We start from the raw sequence: 21657 nt of genomic DNA, 5'->3' as shown, positions 1-21657 counted from the left end.
TAACCCCCGCTACTCAGTTCTTGCCTCGTTTTATTTCTAGTTTATGCTGCTGCATGGTATCTGCGTATGATGAGTCTGAATTAGTGAAATGAGCGAATTTAGTCTGTTTTTTTGTTTCAATCGCAGGCATTCTGCATACCCAGCACTTAATATTCATATTAAGCTCAAAACTACTCTGAAACGTTATTGGTGTTTCGCCTGACGAACGTCACTTTCTTGAGAAGTGCAGCCGACCAATGGAGACGACTTGCTTGTCAGACTCAGTACAAGTTACCGACAACCTTAGAGCTTTACAGTGTTTTTGGAGACTGTTGATCTGTGCTGATCTTTGCTATATTTTTCTACCTACAAATCTGTTCTCCGAATATACACAATTGGGTTTTATGTCCGATTTTTTTTTTCAGACTCAGTCTGCAGAGCCGCGCTCACAAAATCAGAAACCTGCAAACGACAGGGTACGGATTTCAGCACCGGAGCTATCCAAGCTGCGAGCGCCTGCCGAACGTCTTCTCTGCTTGAATCTTGATGTACGTTACTGTATTCTCATAACTTTGACCTTTGTGAAGAAGAATAGCAAATCTCTTGGTTATTTTGGACAGTGATCGTCACATACAAACACTCACATAATTTCAAGAACTGAGGAGACTTGAGATGCTGTGTAGATATTTCTAAGAAACGGAGAAAAGGAAGTCTCAACTCACGGAGTGCTTTCATCCCAGGTAGGTTGCGCTTCACTTTATAGATATGTCAGGAAAGTGCTTGACTTTGATTTGGAAATTTGTGCATTGCTCTAATATTTTAAACTGACAATATGTGCATCCGAATTGATTAATTGATTCAGTAAAACGGCGACGAGAATATCAAGCTTTCCTTTTCTGATTTGAATATGTCTTCAGTTTGGATTTTTACTGAAATTGTGTCTTTTCACCAATTAATTATCCAGATTTAATATCATGCAAAATCGGGTGTTGTGCCAGGAAGGATAAGGACGTGTGTATTCATATGCTTGCACGCCTGGAATCTGGTGATCGGGGTGTGCGCGTGTCGATGAAGATGCGCAACGTGTTCTGTAGCACAGTGATTTGGGTCAGCGTCTTCACAATGTGCTGGTGCGCCGTGACCACACGACGAGTTCGGGTCGTATTCGCTTCGAACAGCTGCCCGAAAACTCTCGACCGTTCTATCGTCTGCGTTCAAAAAATCTCTAGACTCTTCACCGGGGCGTCACCCACGACTTTTTTGGAGGACCCTGCACATGCACAGTGCATTTTCAAGGCGTTATTTAAGACTTCCCAATACACGGCTAGGTACTGGAAAAAAAAAAAAAAAACCTGTTTAAATTAATATGTTCGGTAATGCAACCTTATAGGCAGTAGCAACACACACGCACTTGAACCGTTATGATGTGATATGATTGGATATGATTATTGAGTGGATTTGCCTGTTTTAACTGTTTTAACCTGGTTGTAATGGTTTGGTTACAATGGCTACACACTCGCTAGCTTTACCTGCTAGTTGGTACCTCGCCTGGCCAACCTTTGGAACTTTGTCATGCAGTACTTCTAATATTGTTGACTCTGTACGGTTTTTTGCTTGTGTTGTATTGTACCTCACTTGTAGGTCGCTTGGATAAAAGCATCTGCCAAATGAATAAATGCAAATGTAAATGTAACTTCAGGTAGTCATTAAATTCAGCCTTTGAAATATCTTTCCTTGTACTAACAGCATGGGGATCTGATTAGACTGAATCCAGTTAGGCAACCCATTAATTTCCTTAACTGTGGAGGACAAATAAATGGAACACATAGGCTATAGGGAAGGGCACTGTGGACAGCCCATATTTCCAAGCCCAGTAATGTTGCCAAGGCAGTAAACTAGATTTAGTGGCAAGTAATCGATGTCTTCATTTGTAAACTTGTAGTTTGATAGTCTTAATTCTGTCCATTAGGCCATTAGAGATCACTTACTGCATTGTTTATGAAGAAGCACTTGCATGTGGGTGTGCAGAATTGGTTCAGCATTGGTTCAGCAAAGAGCTGGGGCTCAGATGACATCACTTATCTGACCAAAGTCGGAAAATACTTTACTGTCTGTTAGAGTGTTGATATCTTCTGGAATATCAGTTAAGGGTAGTAGTGTAGCATAGTGGTAAAGAGCAGGGCTCATAACTGAATGGTTGCTGGTTTGATTCCCTGCTGGGGCACTGCTGCTGTGGACTTGGGCAAGGCACTTAAGGCAGAATTGCCTCAGTAAAAATTGTAGCGTATGTAGGTTGCTCTGGATAAAAGGTTATGCTAAATGACAACAATGTAATGTCATATTATGCATATTCTGGTTCAATGTATTGACTTGAGAATCAATGCTTTTTCACAAGGAATGTGTTAGTACATGCAGCTGCATACTATTGGCACACTGCTTTCAGTGGAGATTGACGACAGGATGTTGTGTGTGTGTGTGTGTGTGTGTGTGTGTGTGTGCGCGCACGCATGCACTTGTCTGTTTGTGTGTGTGTGCACTCCACATTATCGTGCTGAAGATATCCACAGATTTGCATCACTATACACCTTCTGAATCACCACGGTTCTCATCGCCCTCAATAATTCAATAACAGCAGGAAGTGATGCGGGAACGCTTGTGTGCACCCTATCCTTCCCCCATCCCCCCCCACAACCCTCAAACTTCTACTCTCCCATGGGCTGAATTCTTTCTCAGACCCTCTGCCAGAGCCCTGCCATTCGCGACGTTCCTCTCACAAGGTGCTTATTGTCGGCACCTCGCACATTGGTTGGCACACGCTCAGTAGCTGGCAGGGGTTCAATAAAGACAAGGGGCCCCCTGCTAAAGATGCATTTACATTCAAATTTTCTCCCCTCCAGAATGAACCTCCCTGGTGTGCAGCGAAGCACTCCTGATGAGAATTTCAACCCTGTTCTACAGAGTGGGATGATGCAGCTTTTCTCCGCACACGTAATTTTAGAAACAAGATATGAATATGTGTGCAGTTATGAATGCATGTTTATGCATAATCGGCATAGAACCTATTGATTGAATATAGTGTCCTCTTGTTCAAGGGAAAATAAGTTCTCATTGTGAAGACAGGAGAGCTTGAAATGAGGTAATGCAGATATTTTTACTGTACTTTCCACATACACAGATGGAGAGACCTATGAATTTTTGATAGGGGAACAGTAATTATGCATTTAGCATTTCATCATTGAATTAGCTGCATGTATATTGGTGTTCAGTTGAAAGCATCTCCTTTCACCACCAAGCATTTCATTTGTAATTTGTCCAGAGTTAATTAATTCCCAGATTGGATTATTTACCCTGTGATCAGTGCCCTGGACCTACTGGGAATCACTTTGCTTAAAATGAACATTTTTGCAGGCTCCATTCATAGCATTTCTCTTGGAATGCAGCATGAGATGAAAAAGAAAACATTCAAACCATGGCAAGACCAGAGCAAAACCGTGGCTTGGAGACAAAACCAGAGAATAGTTCAGAACAAAGCATTCCGAATTCCTGAATAGTTTGCCCAGTGGTCCTTGCAGCAGTGATTAAAAATGACCCATACCCTATTGAAGGATTTCTGTATTCAGACGGAAGCATAAATGGATGGCTTTGCAGTGATGATCTTCAGCAGCTGAAGAGGTTATGTATGTGGTGGCGGATTTTATTCAAAAGGCATGCAGTCCTGTGCGTTAGTATTCTCGGGAAACATCACAGAAATGTTTCCCTGCATTAATTGCTGATTCCTTTTTAATGCCTAGAACAATAACCTTATATACTCCAGCACAGCAGTTCCTTTACACAGACCTGCTGGGGCACAGCAAATGCCATCCTCTGATATGCTTGTATGTCAACAATGACTAATTTTTACACTCAAAATCCCACAGTGCACCAGGAGAGCAAATTCCAGACAGTGACTCATAGGCGCCTGGCACGTGGCAGTGTGAGGAGAACCCCCAGCTGACGAAACTCACCCTGCCACGATGAACAAGTCCAAATGTGTTTCACTGCTGCAGACTCCTGGCCATTGCTGTGGAATGACACAGCTTAGACTCAAACCTGAGTCTGTGCTGTAGGACTCAGCCTGCACTTAGAATGAGCTTCTTAGCTGATTGAGCCACTTGGGAGCCCTTTGGAGACATTTCTTTAATTACCACAATTAGCAATAATTAACTGAATGCCGTGCCATTCCACAGGGAGGTGCAGGGTAACAGGGGCACAGTCTTGGAGTGATGACTGGCATGTGTGGGAGAAATCTTCTCTCACATAAGAGCATTGGGCTGCATGCCCGCTGGAGTCTTCAGCAAAGTCTCTGTAAAAGAGCTACCCAGAGCCAGCCTCATTAGGGATTCCTCCACCGGGAGCTGTCAGTCGCTGCAAATGAAAGCCCCTTGCAGATAAATAAACGGATGGAGTCACACGGACAGTGATTGCATTCCACGGCGAGGTCCACATCAGAGAGGGTTTCCATCAAGTGGTAATGGAAACCCACGGTATCCTGAACTCCCCGAAGTAATATTATGGGAGCAAATGGATTCGCTTTCATTTCCATGATGGATTACTGTCACAGCCCATAAATAAGGCTGTCTAGGCTGGAACGTGTGGTAGTAGGGAAGTATTAATTAGGTTCACAGCCAGATTAGCACCATTGAAGCCCTCAGAGTCAGAAAAGGTGCAAACATATAAACTCTGTATGGACTGTGCAGAGGTGGAAAACATAGACAGCTAAAACATTCCAATGTTCCAAATCATATTTTATCTTATTAAATTAGTATATACTATTTTAGTATATAGTGTTACCTTTAGACTTAATTAATAAATTACATTAATCACGTTATTAATCAAGAATCTAGAGACACTTAATGCATTCATATCTCTACCATGTAGCTTGGACCTTGTCTGGTCAGCTATTGAAACTTGGTCAGGCAGCACTTCTAATATTGTTGACTCCTTATATGGCTTTTTGCTTGTGTTGTACTGTGCTTGTAAGTCACTTGGAATAAAAGGATCTGCCAAATGAATAAATGTAAATGTGATGTAATTGTCTGGGCATTTATTTGCTTAGAACCTAAATTAGTCCTGGCATCTGTAAGAGACCAGCTATGGTTGAAGACCAGCATTTAATCACCAAAATGCAGTTTATCCCCAGCCACTAAAATGGACTGTTGCTTTTTAGAAACATGGTTTTTAATAGAGGTTTTTATGGTACGTACACTTTTTTAAAATTCAAAGTAACAATCAAGGATTTCCCTTTCAGATTACAAATGTGCTCTGGTCCTGGCAAAAAAAAAAGAAACTGACATTAACACAGGAGACCCAAAATGAAATTGTGCCAAATGCATCGTTTTTTTTTTTCCATCTGTCATTGCCACTCTTTAAAATGCTAATGCTGCCTACAGGGAGGAATGAAACTCGTCTGTAAGACAAAGCAAGCCTTTTATGCTGGAAAAGAGAGCTGCGGCTTTCCGATCACTCTATGGCAATATGGAGGTCATTTATATCTTTTTCTGATGGAAAGCTGAAGGTCTTTTCAGTAAATGCTACATGTATATGAATGGGCACAAATGAGAAATCATGTGCATTGCAGTCATCATCATAATTGTTATTTTCACCATTGTCATTAATATCACTGCCAGCATCATCATCATCATCATCATCATCATCATCATCATCATCATCATCATCCCAAAAACTACACTTGGAAGAAGGTAGTAAATGTGTTGTGCCTGGCACACAAAGCACTTGCTGGACAAGAGTGTACTGTATGTTCTTTGACTACATTAATAAATGATGGGGTATTTTTAATTTCTGCTGAGACTTTGAATTAAAGGGAATACAGATGTGTGAATGAGCATGACCGATTTACATACACCTACAAATACAACTGGAAACATCCACAAAGGACATTGCAAGACCGAAAAAGACATTTAAATAGTCAAGTCAAGACATAATCCAATATGCAACTGTGAAAGTCCTGTGCAGCTCTGTGTATGACCACGTCTGGAAGTCAGAAACCCATTTAGACCCCTGAGCCTTTTTGCCTAATACCTTGTGCCCAGGGAAAAGGATTGAAAATATTCACAGTGGGGTTCACTGCATGTGAAGTTACACTGACAGATGGCAAGTTTGCTTTAAGAAGTTGCCTTTCTGACCAGCGGCATTTAGATTTTTTTCTTTTTTTGGAGGAGGAGTCATGCACTAACAGCCAGCTGATACCCAGGAGCTCAACAAGGCCCCAGTCCTGGAGGAGATATGACTTTGATCTTGAGCTGCTCCTTTTGAGAATGTATGTTTCGTAAATTTTCACCAGACTTAGGGACACATATATTATTTCCAAAAGTATTTTGGGTGGATATAATCACTGTCTAACCCAAATGTGTATGTAAACCCAATGTGTGTCCACACCATCCTTCAGTTGCTATATAGATACAGAAGACATCCCTGTTACCACATTATTTGTCTGTCATATTTGTCTGTCTATGATTTGTCTATCATAGCTAACTAACAGTAATAACAGCACACGTTTACAAGAAAGAAAATACAGGATTATATTTGTTCATTGTGAAAATATTATGAATTTACAGAAAAACTTTCAATGCAAAGCCAAGTAGGCACAGTTTTTTAAGCATTTTCATAGGTATTTTTTTCATTCCTGGATAGCCAAAAGGAAGTCCATATTGGGCCACAGTTAGCCCTCAGGCCAATAATGAACAGCTGTGTTGGGCATATATGGTAATTACAATAATTAAAAGTATTAAAAGTATTTTGTAACTTCATGCAGATACTGTCTAATGCCTATAGAAGCACAGACTTGTTTTATTGTGCAAAGGAACTGAAAACAGGGATGAAAGCAAAAGAGTTTCAAGTGACATAAATAAAGAATTACCTGCCTTTCTTCCATAGATACTTTGATCATGACTGGGCACTATTTATGTGAGACCAGTGCTTGCTGAGATACTGTACTTGTCTCACAGCTGCACTCGTTGCCTGCAGACTTAGGCTTGGCTGGGCAGTGCTTCTAGACAAACAGTGACATTTCACTCACTTCCCACTGGGAATTCTAAAACCGCTGGCCTATTTGTGTCAGCTTCAGCTCAGCAAGGAATTATTATAATGTATAACTGTAGCTTCTTGTTCTTGTCCTCAAACATCTGCGTTCACAGTTCTGCTCAGAGAGCATACAAAAATGAATGATAAGCGGAGGTTTTGGCTGTGCCACTTCAAGCCTAGACAAGTGCAACTTGTTGATAAGGACTTTTGAAGGACAACTGAGCTCCGTGTTTGCCTAAGCTCTCTGCATGATGCAATGGGGAAGCCATTTTTAATGAAAACTCCCAGTCTCTGTCTTCTCGAACATGAATGATTTGTGGACCTTAGGTGTCTGTCCTTACAAAAAGTAATATATGAATACAGTACTGTCTATAATGCTGTATATAAACACAGTATTGTCTGTGTTAGAAAATATGTCATACGATGCCACATTCATATTCATCAAGTGTACACTGTAAAAACAAGTAGTTTAACAGATCATTGACCCTAATATTTTACATGTTTCTTAAGGTTTTTTTTTTAAGAAGGGAAAAGGTTAGTGAAATTACAAAAGTAAGCTTTTCTAAACTCCCATCCATCCCAGCAGCAATAATTAGTTAAACATGCAATGAAAGACTTTTGCTTTCATTTGAAGGTTATTCCTCCTGGTTGTAAGCACAATATTACAAAAAGATCAACAAAAACACAAGTTAGTCTCATTTTCACTTAAAAATTAACATGGATTCATATTATCAACATGACCATGGACCAACCTGAATAAATGAACTGCAAAATATTAAGCATAAGATTAGAACAATGGCGGCATTTGTTACTTAAATTTATACAAGGCCGCGCTACACAAACTTGAAGCACAGATGTACTTCCATAGATACTTTGATTGGGAAGTGGAGTGTGTCTGTACTCACACTATGAGCCAATAGAATTTGCTAAGAGACACGTGGCTACAGTTGTGAAACAGTCATGAAATATACAGCATCTAGATTAGCTAGCTACTCTGGAAAAGTGTTTTTGCATTATGTTCAGCTTTGATGGCTTTAAACAGTTTGTAATTATGATGTTGAGTTCAAATAATTTTGTAGTTTCTGGCTAGAATGTCAGTTTTGTGATTTGACCCTTTCCTGGGAGGCACTGCATGTGTTGGAAAGTTAGCAAATTGTGATTATTGTGATTATTATAATTTTGCTTAAGTTAATGGTAATTGCTGCCATAAATTTTACTGTATTTAACTGTCAACTCTGTTGGCAGTCTTTTTACCTTTTTTACAGATTTTTTTTTACAGTGTAGGATAAAATAACGTAATAATGTATTGAAAAATGAAATCTGTAATATTCAGGATGAAAATATTTAACATATGTTTAATAACTGATATGGTCTGCAATAAAAAATAAACAGTGCCTGACCTCATAAATGAGTGGGGAAGCTGTTATAGCTGCCAAAGGGGGACCAACTCCATATTAAAGTATATGTATTTGAATACAATGTCATTACAATGTAATGGTCAGGCGTCCTAATACTTTTTTCTATATAGTGTACATGCTGAACTTTCCCATTTCACTGTTTTATGTCGATTTTTTTTGCCTGCAGTGCAATGAATAGGGTTCAAAGACTGCAGTGAATCAGTCCGTGTGTACGGTTATGCACTGTAGGATTGATGCTGCAGGGGCAGCTTCTGTGACAGACTTGCCCTTTGAAAGGCAAGCACAATTCATTAGGAAATGATTGGCCTGGACTGAATTAAAACCTATCGGCACGCCAATCATGTGAACTGTGGCCCACGGCCCCCGTGAATATCAGCCCATATGCGCGCCATTATTAAAAGAGCCCTCTGGAAAAAGGGGAGCGAATAAGGCATAGGGATTAATGGCCACATGAGACATTCAATCATTCCACGTCTTTTGATTATCTTGAACATGGAACTCGCTCTGTTATAGCCCCGTAATTAAACAAAGTCTGGTGCGCGGGCATATCCCTACCCCAGGGAAACGGAGTGTTACAAACTGGTGGGTTGAAAACAACCGCGTTGGAAATAGGTCTGCTCAGAGGCTGATGAAACGCATTAAAACTCAGAGACAAACACAACGGCACCTCAGAAACCAGCCGTGCGGTAGGTTCAGTGAGGGCGCTACAGCGAGATTGAATTGCAGTTCCCCATTTGTTAAGTGGGTTGTAATCGTTTCCTGTTCCAGGGAGGATACATTCGACCAGACGAATTACCCCAAAACACGGCGCCGCCTCCCTTAGCGTGGAGGGTCGCATTCGGCAGGTCGAAGACGAGGCTGTTGAGCGAGATAAGGCTTCCGTTTTCGGAGCGGGAGGAGAGACCGCTGATCGTTGTGATGGTGATCCTGTTCTCAGGCTGTCACGGTGTCTGCTCGCTCAGTGTGTGTGTGTGTGTGCGTGTGTGTGTGTGTGTGCCTATGAAAGAGAGAGAGAGCGAGAGAGAGAGAGAGAGTGAGTTCCATGGGGATAGAGAGGAAAGGCCTATGATGTGATTGCACAGCCCCTCCCCTGCCTGGTTACTCAACAGAAATCAGTCAGACTGTTTTTAGAAAGAAAAGCTGTGGTTCTCCTTTGAGAACCTGGGAAGTCTGACAGCCTGCTACAGGTGAATGTGCCTTCTTTGGAGGGCAGTGTAAAAATGAGAACTGAGGGAAGGCAAAATGCCTAGAGCCATGTCAGGATGGTGAATATTCAGATACATGACCTCACAAATGTTTTGTATCTTGTTGTCATCAAGTCCAGTTTAGTTGTTAAAGTACAGGAATGGCAAAGTAAGTAATACTAGAAGAACAGAGCATATGAAACCACAGCTCTGTTGGGAAATTCTGTGAGTTATACATGTACACCTTATGCATACACACATACACACACAACAGTCTTGTTCTTGTGTATTCTTGTTACTCTCTTATATCATGCTGTGTGTGTGTGTGGGTGTGTGTGTGTGCGTGCACTGTGTAGGGGGGAGGTGAACGTTTGTGTGTATGCCTTACTACGTGTCATTCCAATTAAAAAAATTCACACTAACAATAATTTGTTCTGGGCATTTCACTGGATTAGAGGTGTTGGCACTTTGAAAGGCGCTGTGTAATGCATTCAAGTCTCAATGCCATAATCACCCTCACGGTGCGAAACGTTGCCTTTCAGAACCCCGGACAGCTCCCGCTGGCAGCTGGTAAAGTTGCCTGGCAGTTTAGCCTTCACTTCTTGCAACAGACTAGCTCATCACACCCACTCGTTTGGCACTCCCAGTTCATCGAGCCGAGTTTGTGTCAGTGGTGTCTATTCAGAACTGCACACAGCTCTACTGCTGAAATCAAGCCCAGCCGAGTTACATTAGTCATTCAGACATCCAGCCATTCATTCTTCATGAATCCATGTTCAGCAGCCATTTCGCCCCATATTCACATCAGTGACTGCCTGGATATATCATAGAACACTAGAAGAACCATGTTACATGCTTCTGCAGGGTATTTGCTGACACACTGATTTACTTTTACATCATAAAAGATAATGAAATTAACAGGGAACGCTGCACATAAATTGTGAAACAGTGTTGCCAGCCAGCAACAAAAAAAAAAAAAACGTCATCTACACTGGAGCCATTAAATGTGTGGATGGAAATTTGCAATCATGTCCAAGCTAGCTATATGAAATTATTCAAGCTCAATCCATTTGTCATGAAAATAGGGAAAGAAAATAAGAGGGCATGTCACATCAACTCCCACAGACAGCATCCTAACCAGGTACATGAATAATATTATAACTGCTTTGATTTGCCCTCTGTGGAGTTTACACCCATTTCTCAAAGGGAAATGCTTGGTGGCCAATCATTTAGCCAGCTCTTTTGCATATCTCCAAGGGACTATTTCATTTGCATAAAAGTGGGGGAAACAAAACTCAAAGTAAAAGAATAGTTCATACATGGAAGCACTTTTTTCATTTTTGAATGTAATCCAATTCCACTTACATGTGTAGAATTATGACATCATAATGAGTATAACATGATTTGTATAACAAATGTATAACATGTATAACATGATTCCAATTGAGTGTGTCTGGTGTCTCCTCTCTCTGCAGCCATGGGCGTGTTGATGTCCAAGAAGCAGCAGGTGGAGAAGGTGCAGAAGTGTAATGCTGTGGTTTCGGCATTCAAAGATGGGTTACGGGACCGTCCGGCCCCAGCCTGCCGCGTGGAGGAGCCCCCAGAGGGTGGGGAGAAGACAGCTGACTCTGCCCCCCAGCCCAGCAAGGACAAGGAGGAGGTGGAACATCAGCATGAAGGTGGCAACCCAGGCCCCTCCGCTGGCCAGCAGGCCTCGGCCCCGCCCAAGGATGAGTGCAAGGCCAACCAGGAGGCCTGGTCCCGGTTGCGTGATGGGAAAGGGGTGGAGCCTGAGGAACTGGACAAGGTGAATCAGCTCACCCCACCAACCTTTGTCAGGCCAAAGAGGGACACCAGTGATGACCAGCCTGTGGAGATTGACCTTAATCAGAGAGAGCAGGTAAGTGGTTTGAAAATGAGGTTGAAAGTTTCTGGAATGTTTTTAATATAGCTGAGAGCACCAGCATCTATATCATAGCCAGGCTTTTAGTATTACTTAAAATGCATTATAGTTTCCATGTTTGCATTATATATATTGCATTTTATTTTATTGTGTATGACTGTGTTGTTGGTGTACTTTCATGCATGTATGCATGTAGTTGTCTGATCAGAAAGAGTATGTGGATGGACTATCTGAAAGATGAGAGGAACTAGGAGGAGAGCTGCAGAAGGCTATGCTGTCAAATCCTGAAAACAAGGTCCATTTCTCTCTAAACTCTTTTCGATAGATTTTACAGGAAGTTTAAACTGAATTGCATTGAAGCGTTCCACTCAGTCATTATGGTTAAATCCACTTTCAGCTGTCCAGTTTCAATTACAGCTGTCCATTTGGTATTTTATATGTGTGGGCGGAATTGTCTTACTTTCTGGCGTTCTTGTTTACCTACTTCTACCACCTTTTATATCAACAGTTTCCTGTTTCTACCCACAAAATCACCTTGACAGTAGCCAGGATGCCAGTCTGTTAGTTCATATTAGCAAAACGCTGACTGGAATTGTGCCATAACCAAATTAATTACCATTGGAATATATGACCAGATGTTGTGTGGGAGTGGCAATTGACCACTGCCAATGGGTGTGTCCTAATCACAAAACAGAAAACACTGAAAAGGGGGTGTCCCGTCCTGCTGGCAAAATTAATAAGATAATGGTAAATTGATTACTATTGGCTCATTTACAGTCTGCTGCATGTTTGTTAGCTTTGGGGGCCAGTGTTACCCAGCAGACTGGCTTATATGGCATGCCTGTTACCTTAGCACTGCTACCTTTGTGAATAGGCGTGCGTGACTGTGGGCAAACTTGGCCTGGGTGTCGTATTGCTACGTGCATCAATCCCACTGCAATCTTGAAGGAAGGTCATTCCCAGTTCAAAGGAAGATAAGAGAGGCCGGTGTGGTGTGATGGCATGGTGATTGAGACAATTAACCTGGAGGTTACGGGTTCCATTCCCAGGCAAGGGAAAAGAGCTAATACGAGTAACTTCTGTACACATTCAGCTGTATCGGTGGACAAAGCTGTAAAACATAAGATATATGGGTCGCCCCGGCTGCAGGCTTTTGCTGAGCAAATAAATTAATGATAAGGAGCTCTGCTTTACTTTTGATCCACTGGCAGTGGTGGAAAAAGGGGAGGAGGGGGGTGTCAGGAGAGCTGGCCCGTGGGTGGCTCTTTCCATCTTTCCAGTAACTCAAACAAGACGAATCCTCTTCTGCTTGCCGTAGCCGCGGCTGATTAATTGGGGTCACGGGAGTTGTGGCGCTATGCCCAGTGAGACGTGGATATCCCAGACTGCTTCGGCCCATCTACATGCTCTCGGTTCAGGATTTGAGGGAGCTCGATTTGAACCTCACATCCTTATCTGCCCCAGTGAATTGTATTAAATCTCACTCTCTAGGGATTGTGTGTTTATTTCAGTTTAGGTCCTCCTTCACCACCGAAGCATCAGGAAAGGTTGTAGTGGCTTCTTACACTGTAGCACCTGTTAGATTCCCCCCTCCCCCACTATTATCTTAAAATTTGTATCTAAGAGATGGCAGACATCAGTATTGAAAACCTGTCATTGTCACCTCCCCTCAGTGGCAGGATGTGTCTCTGACAAGCAGCCTTGCTTTGAATAATGAATAGTGTGTCACGATATTGGAAGGAGCCAAGATAGTGGCTACCTCAACAACTATGTTCAGTGTTTTACACAGAAAATTTGCACCAATGTGACCAAGTATCAACACTATGATGCATGCATATTTTTTGTATGCGACACACAGAAAACAGAGGCACACACACTCTCAATAATATTTACTAATAATGTAGACATTCAACTTGTGTCTGTCCCTCTTACATTATGAACATTGGACATTCAGTCCAAGACATAAATAGACAGTTATTATACTTGTACTTTTGTATACCTGATTGCTATACTTGTACATTCAGATAGGAGGAACAACTGCCACTCTCTGGGGGGTGGGGGGAAGTTTGTACACATGTGGGATATAGTCAAAGGTCTGCATCTGTAGTACCTTCGCTGTGCCGTAAAGAGGGAGAATGTATCCGTGAGCAGAGTTTAATTGCTTTTAATTTCATATACCCTGTGAGTCAGATGCTGTGTCTTTGGTTTGGGATTTAGAACTTGATGAATGGGTTGGAATTTATTTTCTGTCTGACGGTACGCAAACAGAGTGAGAAGAAGGTAGCAGTGCTGTTTACTCTAGCACATATCCCACTGTATGATATAATCATAATTATGATGATAACTATTATTGTCATTAACATCATCTTTATCAATAATACTACTGGTATTACCACTACTGCTACTATTACTACTAATAGAAATGCAATAAGAGTTATCATCATAGTGGTCACATTATTATTATTATTATTATTATTATTATTATTAATAATAATAATAATAATAATAATAATAATAATAGTAGCAGTAGTAGTAGTATTACCAGCTGCTGTTTTCTCTATTTTAAGACATTCTCATTAATTCTTAATTAGTGTACTATTTATTCAGGCAAGCAGCCCAACTCTAATCTGTGCAAATACTTCAACTGGAGCCAATAGCTTTGATTTCACATTTGTTAAGGAGAGGAGGATTGAGCTTTCAAGTGTCATTATTGAAGTATTCATCACATTCACTTTTCTGTCTATTTACTATATATGTGTTTTCCGAAATTGCCTTACTGAAAAGAACAGTCTGCATACTTGGCACTTGTTTTACACAGAACCTGATGGAAACACATTTCATGCCAGACCACTGCAGAAGGTTGGTCCAAGAGATTGCAGTATTAATAGTTAGATAGAAGGAACCATAATGAATACTTTTTTTTACCTTTTTAGAAGAATTTGAGAGATGGGAGTATGTTAAAATGTTACATTGTCATCATCTTACGGTAATAACAGCATACATATATAATTATGTACATGAAAAGTAACATGTCTTGTGCATCTTGTATGAATGGCTTTGTTAGTTTGTAGTTTACGTGAAATAGCTTAAGCTTTGATTGATTGGCGGGTGTATGCCTCTACTCTGAGATCTGGTGTGGGCATCTAACAGTCGGTCCTGATGCTGATGCTATTGTGTTTATGCCCAGCTCCCAGTTTCATGGCACACCCTCAGTGCCACCATTTATTTCCCCGGCATCTCTATGGCAACACATTGCTATCATCTCACCCGTAGAAATACTCAGATTCAGAGGTCCTTCCTAGGGTCTTCATTGCCATAAGCTGCTGTAGGACAATTTAGCTGTCTCCCCATTGCTGGCAATAACATGCGCCATGTATCAACATTATTATTATTATTATTAATAATAATGATAATAATAATAATAATAATAATAATAATAATAATAAAGTCCATTACTAAATTACCATTCATAATAATTCATAAATTTGATAATAATTAATTATCACTTGGCATGCTGGGAATGGAGTACTCTGACTCTGTCAGTGACATCACCTTGCTATGATTCACATAGGTCACAAGGGAGACAACATTGTCCTTTTTTTGCGTTACATTGCCTACCAGATCACCAGGGATTCAATGGCAGTGTCTCGAGACTGTATCCTGTAGTCTGTCTTCAAGTAATGCCATAGCACACCCAGATGGATTTACATTTGCATTTGATGGCTATTATCAAAGACAGACAGCTTCTTTTTCAAAGGGATCGCAACAGACGGCTGAAATTTTTACTACAGAATTCTAGACCGTGTTCGCTGAAGTGGTTTGAGGAGATTACAGACGTGACAGCACAGAGCCGGATTTTCCACTGCTAGGTTCACGACAGACCTAAATGTCAGGGAGAGAGGATTTTTGTACCGAAATCCTCTAATATAAGATGCCTTTGTAATGGATGGATAAAAATCCAGTTCAGCTGAAAGTCAAAGGCTTCCCCTCTCCATGCTTTGGATAACTGTCTCCTTCCCTTCCTGTGAAGATTTACCATGGCTATTGTCATGTTTTAAAGTAGGATGTGGCAATTACTAAGGCACTGTATCTTTAATTGTTGATCCGATCCATGTTTGCATCACCACTTTTCTTGGTGTTCAGTTTGATAGTTATTAAAAAGGCTATCCTCACTCCCTTTCTCTATTCCCATTAGTGTCAACAACAATACCTTCTGATGCATTGCCCTGCGTTGACATTGACACTATACTCTATGACCATAAATAAAGTACTACAAAATAATACCTCATTTGAAAACAGCCTTATATTTAGGAGGTCAGATGGCATGGAGCAAAGTCTACAGGAAGTTATGTTGGTTGCAGTCTTCAGGAGATTGCAGCACCTGGAAAAAGACAGTTCATTCCACCATTGGGTGTCCTGGTGAGAGCGTGAGTGACAAATGTAGCTTGACTGGAACAGTAGGAGGGGAAGGAAAGGACACCACAGTTACGAGGGGTTTGCTGCTCCACATTGATAATGGATGAAAGCTGTCTGAGTTTGGAGGGGGTACGAAGGAGAAAGAGATGTGATTGCTGAGGAAAGAAGATGTATGGGACAGATTGCAGAGTTCTGGACCAGTAGGAGGGGTTGGCGGATATGTTAGTCATCCAATATTACATACAAAGTGTAATGATGAAAACAGGCTCTTCAACCCAGGCTTATCATTCTGTGTCATGCCTGGTCTTGAACACACTAAGACTCTCCATAGTCTTCCACTGTGAATCCTGGTAATCTTATTTAGTGCATTTATAACTTCCTGAGGGAAAAAAATACTTCCTAATATCATTCTGAAATGGACCTTTGACTCATTTCCTGACAGGATATGATATTTCCAACCTTTTCATAGTTATTAATGTTACTTAATAACTCAACCAGCCCCCTTTGCCGTTTGAGACTATTGGTGCTGCTTTATGTGGAATGTCCTTTCCCTGACCTCTCGGCCCCTCCTTGTGCAGCCGGCCAATGAGGAGATGTGCGAGATCTGCGAGGTGTGGACAGCGGACGACCTGTTCCCGTGCAGGACGTGCACACGGGTCTTTCATGACGGCTGCCTGCGGGAGATGGGTTACCTGCGCACCGATGCCCTGCAGGAAATGAGGGAGACCGCCCACACCGCCACCGGGTGGAGCTGCTACTACTGTGTGAGTCCCCATTACGTTACATTACATTATGTTACATTACATTGCATTACTGGCATTTAACAGACGTGCTTGTTCAGAGTGATTCGCATAGGTTACAATCTTTACACAATATACATTTATACAGTTGGATATTTGGAAGGCAATCACGTACCTTGCCCAAGGGTACAGCAGCAGTGCTTCAGCGGGGAATCGAACCAGCAACCTTCTGGTCATGCGCCCTGCTTCTTAATGCTGTGTTAAACTGCTAGCAATGCCACCACCACCCAGTGCACCCACCTACAGTCTTACCTTTAAGTCTGGTCACTGCACCAGTGTACTGCAGTACCTCTGAGCTGAAGCAATCAACTGAATGGCCTATATTCAGTCAATGTTTTCCTTGTATTTAACAATTAAATGAACCTCTCCCTGTTTTTTTCCTCTGGAACACAGTTTGGCAAGTTCAGCAATCACCACGGCTAATGAAACACTGTGTGTGTTGAATACATTGAATTTTTAGTCAAAGTTTCAGATAAATGTTGATTGAACCCAACCCTATTTGTTCTATTACCATCCAGTCTGATTCCTTCAGTGAAGAACATCATCATCACATCTGAATTTTGAATGAATAGGATTACAGAACACCTAGGGCCGTTCTCTGGAAATGCAGAGCATTTTATGATCCTATTGACTTTAAACATGCATACAAAATGGTAGCTTGTAACCATTTTTCAGGAAAAATGTCAATAGCATTTAAAAACGAACCCTTGTGACAGTATATCATTGGATGCAAAGCACCAAGTACACACAAGTGAAATGTTCCTTACAAGACAGATATAGATAACAGATAAAATAGATAGATAACAGTTTTGGCATTTTAGTTCAACCAAACACTTTCCCAGGGATTTATGCTGTTGTGTATCTACCCTACAGTGTTTTTTCTTAAACACTCCTGTATTTTTTTACATAGCCTCTGGGGGACTGTATACATACTGTATACTTTATCTGTATATGTAGCTACTTTATGAGTGGTCAATTCTACAACAGTGATATGTGATGTTCACAGGCATTACATTCTGCATGAATTTATACTGGTAATGTTTACAACCTGTAGATCAATTACACATATCTTCTTACTGATACTTGGGGGAGGACTGGGGTTCCTCTGTGAAATAATTTCAACCCTGAGAGGGTGTTTGTTTGGACGGACAAACATTTATGAAAGATCCATCCAAATGCCTTCCACTCGCATGCTTGTTATGATACTTTCCTGGAGTTTAATGTCCTTGTTGATTAATTTAAGAGAAGTGTCTTAGGTGCTTTCAACACACAGAGGTGCTGTATAATAATATTCCAGTGGCTGAGAGCAAGGTTTTGCTTGTTTATGCTGCAGAGGAATAGATTAAAAAACTTCAAAGAAACTTTGTTTATTCCCCCCCCGGTTAAATGGACAAAAAGTACAAGCCACTTTGCTGAGGTGATTCGGTTGGTCAGCACTACCCCCTTTCAGACACAAAGGGCTGGTAACGATGCTTGACTCCCAAGTGAGCCTCTCATAGTGAAGCTCCATGTGAATCCCCCCCCTCCTCAGATCTGTTGGGAAAAAAATATCTCCCCGCCAGAGCACCAGAGCAGTGTTCCTGGAGGCTGTGTCCAACCTCACATTTCTCTCCCATCTGTGCATCCAGTAGCAACTTAACTGAACAAGCATTTGCTGCCACGAAGCCGCCATCTGTTCGTGAGCTGAGAGCAAAATATGTCAAACGAGTAAACAAACATTTTCAGGCGGATCGGCACCCTGCATTTTAGTTGCAAGCTGGCAAGAGACGTATTTAGCAAGCAAGGTAAACATATGGAAAAGTTAAGGGTTTTCTTACCTATATAACTTTTTTTTAACGATACACTGTGATATTATATTATACTATATATTATGCTTTGATGCTTGTAGTTCTGCTTTTTATGAGCAAAGAGGGATCTGGGAAAATTAAATTACAGAAGGGAGAATGGATGTCTAACAGACTGTCCTGATGTCAATTTGTCAATTTCTCAGCCGTCGGTCAAGTAAATGACTATCTCACATTTGCAGGTGGTCAAGCTTTTAGTCATTTGAAAAAAAAAAAGCTTTTAAATGCTTAAAAGGGGCCAGTACTAGCAGATGACATTCTGAGAGGGAACGTTGAAATTGCATCCGGCAGAGGCCTTTTCACTGACCTGCTGTTGGCAAACGACACTTTAATCATTTCTAGAGTGTGACCTTCCCTGTCATTGGACCGTTCCAGCCCTGGAAACTGCTCTTCCCAGCTGGGATGGCCCTTGGTGACAGTAACAGACTCCAGGGGTGCTGCTGTGTAATATTATACATGGGTTTATCGAGATAAAAGAGGATGCTGTAGTTGATACGTGGGCGAATCCGATGTTGCTGGTTCCTTGCCCTTTTCATACACATCCCTGTCCATGCATGTTTCATTGCCTCCATGCTTGGATGATTCCAGCATTTATTTTTGAAACGCACTTCACTCTCAGATCTGCCAACCAAATGCAGTCTGACTGGTTAAATGAACCCAGCCAGATCGGCTCTGGATGAGAGCAGGAACCTCTCACTCGAGCGGTTCAGCAACGGCGCAGTGACAGATTACTCGGATGCTTGTTCTCGCGACGAATGAAAGCTTGGATTGATGTTAAACACGCAATCCATCTGTGCTTTAATGGAAACAAAGGCACTGTGCGTGACGGGTAAGGCTGACAGAAATATCATTTGGAATCCCGCTCACCGCTAAATGAGTGATTGTTTTAAAGGTGAAGGGGTTTATGAAATGAAAGTCCCATGCTTTGCCCAAGTCCTGGTTTTGCCTTTGGAATAATGTGCTTGTCCATCATTGATTTAGTGGATCAGGCCCCGCAAAAGATGAAAATCATTATTACTTTAATAATGGATGTATTCATCAATTCATTATAATGATGGCTGTATGGCTTGATTTGCTTTTGAAGCTTATTGTGCTCTGCAATTAATATTTTATTGCAATGATGAATAACACAATGAGTTTGTAGTTTCATCTAAACTAAAACTAGTGGCAGATCAAAGGTAACCTTTTGATTGAAGCCCACATTTGTTCCCCTCTCTGCCTTGATACTCCATGTAGCTTTGAAAACCTGTTTGTTTTTTGGCACTCTTTGTTTAAACGAAAGCGGAGTGTAATTATCTTACCAGCCTGGTTCCTCGGGTTCCAGTTGAAATAGCACAGGTTCCTGTGGACTCCAAAATGTGTTGCCTATGGGCAAATTGCATGCAAGTTTCTTTTTCTCAGAAATATAATACAGAAACTATGTAGTAGCAGTGTCAACCTGGTGCTGTGTCCAAGCAGTTTTTCCAACAGCCAACAGCTTGGCATAGTGATTTAGGGAATTAGAATTGTAAACATGTTGCGGATTTGAATCCTGGTTATAGCACAACTGTTGCACCCTTGAGCAGAAAGCTCACTCTGAGTTGCTCTCACAAATGCCTGGCCACTTAAATTATGCAAGATTGGAGCTATGCCGAGCTGCTGTGGATGAGGCCATCTGCCAAGAAGACTCACATAAATATGTCTGTTTTTGAAGCAAATCCAGGTAATTTATTTCATTGCAGCGCTACCAGTGGTCGGCATTTTCTTGAACAGTCATTTCAGGAGTTCAGTCAGGGTTTTGAATGCAGCACCAGTGAAACCAGGCAAATATGCTGTATGAATAATTTATGGTTTCTTGAAATTAAAAATTCATCACTTACCTGCAGACTGAGGCATGATTCAGTATCTCAGTGAGAGCGTGATGACAGAGACCAAAATGGGAAAGGATTTGAAAGAGAAGTAGGTGTAGAAGAAGGGTTAAAATATTGCCGAGCACGGACAGTCAACTCTGCAAGCCAGTGACAACTGGTCTTGCATCCTTTAGAAACTGCTTTGTCGTTTGAATACTCAATATCATTGGATGAACACAAAGCTGAGTTGTATTTTCACAATAAAGTTCTGCCTCTCCTTGGTAACCCCATAAAATTACTATTATGTGTAGCCAGCTTTTGAAAGAAAATAGTGATGTTAATGACTTGATCAGCGGGAGTTACGTGAGCATATGATAGTGTGTGTCCCCTGTATTTCTGAAAGCAAAATGAGACTTTTTCACTGATTGCATCAGCTATTAAGTGCCTGACAAACCAGCAGTCGAAGAGCTTTCTTCTTTTTGGTGTCTAATAATTGTCTGTTTCTTTATGCTACCTCCAGGCCTCAGGAATTGGCCTTGTGTTTAGAGTGCCCAGCCTGGTTTCAGAGCACTGAGGCTCAACACCCAGATTACCAAATGCTTTTTTTTGGACTCTCTTCTTGGCACTTAGCATTAAAACAGGTAGATTGTGGGTAAAAGCCTGTGTTCTGCCCATGGCAGTGTAACTGTGCATCATGCGAGAAAAATTAGTGTACGTTCTGTACCAATGAGGACAGGATAAAGATGCTATTATCTTGTATTTCCATTTCCTCTTTCTTGAAACACTGTTGAATGTGACCCAGTTGGCTATGTCTACCTCTATTTTTCATTATATTAACTGCAGTTATGGTTTGAGGCAATGCCAAATTCCATCTGGGGGACTGAGTGCAGTTTATAATGTCTCTTAAGCGCAGTTCTGTTCTTCAGCACACAGACTTGTAAAGTGGCTCTTCAGTCTATCTCTGTTAGCCATTGCTAAGTGATTGTTTAGTTGACTGCTTTATAAAGCGGTGAGAGACTGAGGTGGCATTAAAACTTGAATTACCTGACTTATTTTAAGCCCTACATTTATAGTAGGTGACACGTTTTAAACAAACTGTATAATGTCCAGGAAGTTATCAAGAATAGCACTCTCTTGTTGAGCTGATTTTTCATCCCAAAGGACACATTTTATTTTTATGTATGGCTTTTCAACTGTTTCAACA

At 41.3% G+C, this 21657-nt stretch overlaps 1 protein-coding gene across 2 annotated transcripts in view; it reads left to right on the top strand.

Annotated features, from left to right (window-relative positions):
- Window positions 1-293: 293 nt before the first annotated feature.
- Window positions 294-21657, top strand: part of LOC118778140 (PHD finger protein 24-like) — a 32481-nt gene continuing 11117 nt past the window's right edge. For both annotated transcript variants that reach the window (XM_036529518.1, XM_036529517.1), the window contains exons 1-3: window positions 294-719; window positions 11137-11561; window positions 16559-16744. In XM_036529518.1, coding sequence (XP_036385411.1) covers window positions 11139-11561; window positions 16559-16744 — 609 coding nt within the window. In that variant the 5' untranslated portion in view covers window positions 294-719; window positions 11137-11138. The remainder of the gene's footprint in view (window positions 720-11136; window positions 11562-16558; window positions 16745-21657) is intronic.

This window comes from Megalops cyprinoides, chromosome 5 (assembly GCF_013368585.1).
Source record: "Megalops cyprinoides isolate fMegCyp1 chromosome 5, fMegCyp1.pri, whole genome shotgun sequence".
Taxonomy (NCBI): Eukaryota; Metazoa; Chordata; class Actinopteri; order Elopiformes; family Megalopidae; genus Megalops; species Megalops cyprinoides.
The sequence above is the reverse complement of the archived record's forward strand: the minus strand, read 5'-3'. Positions and strand labels throughout refer to the sequence as shown.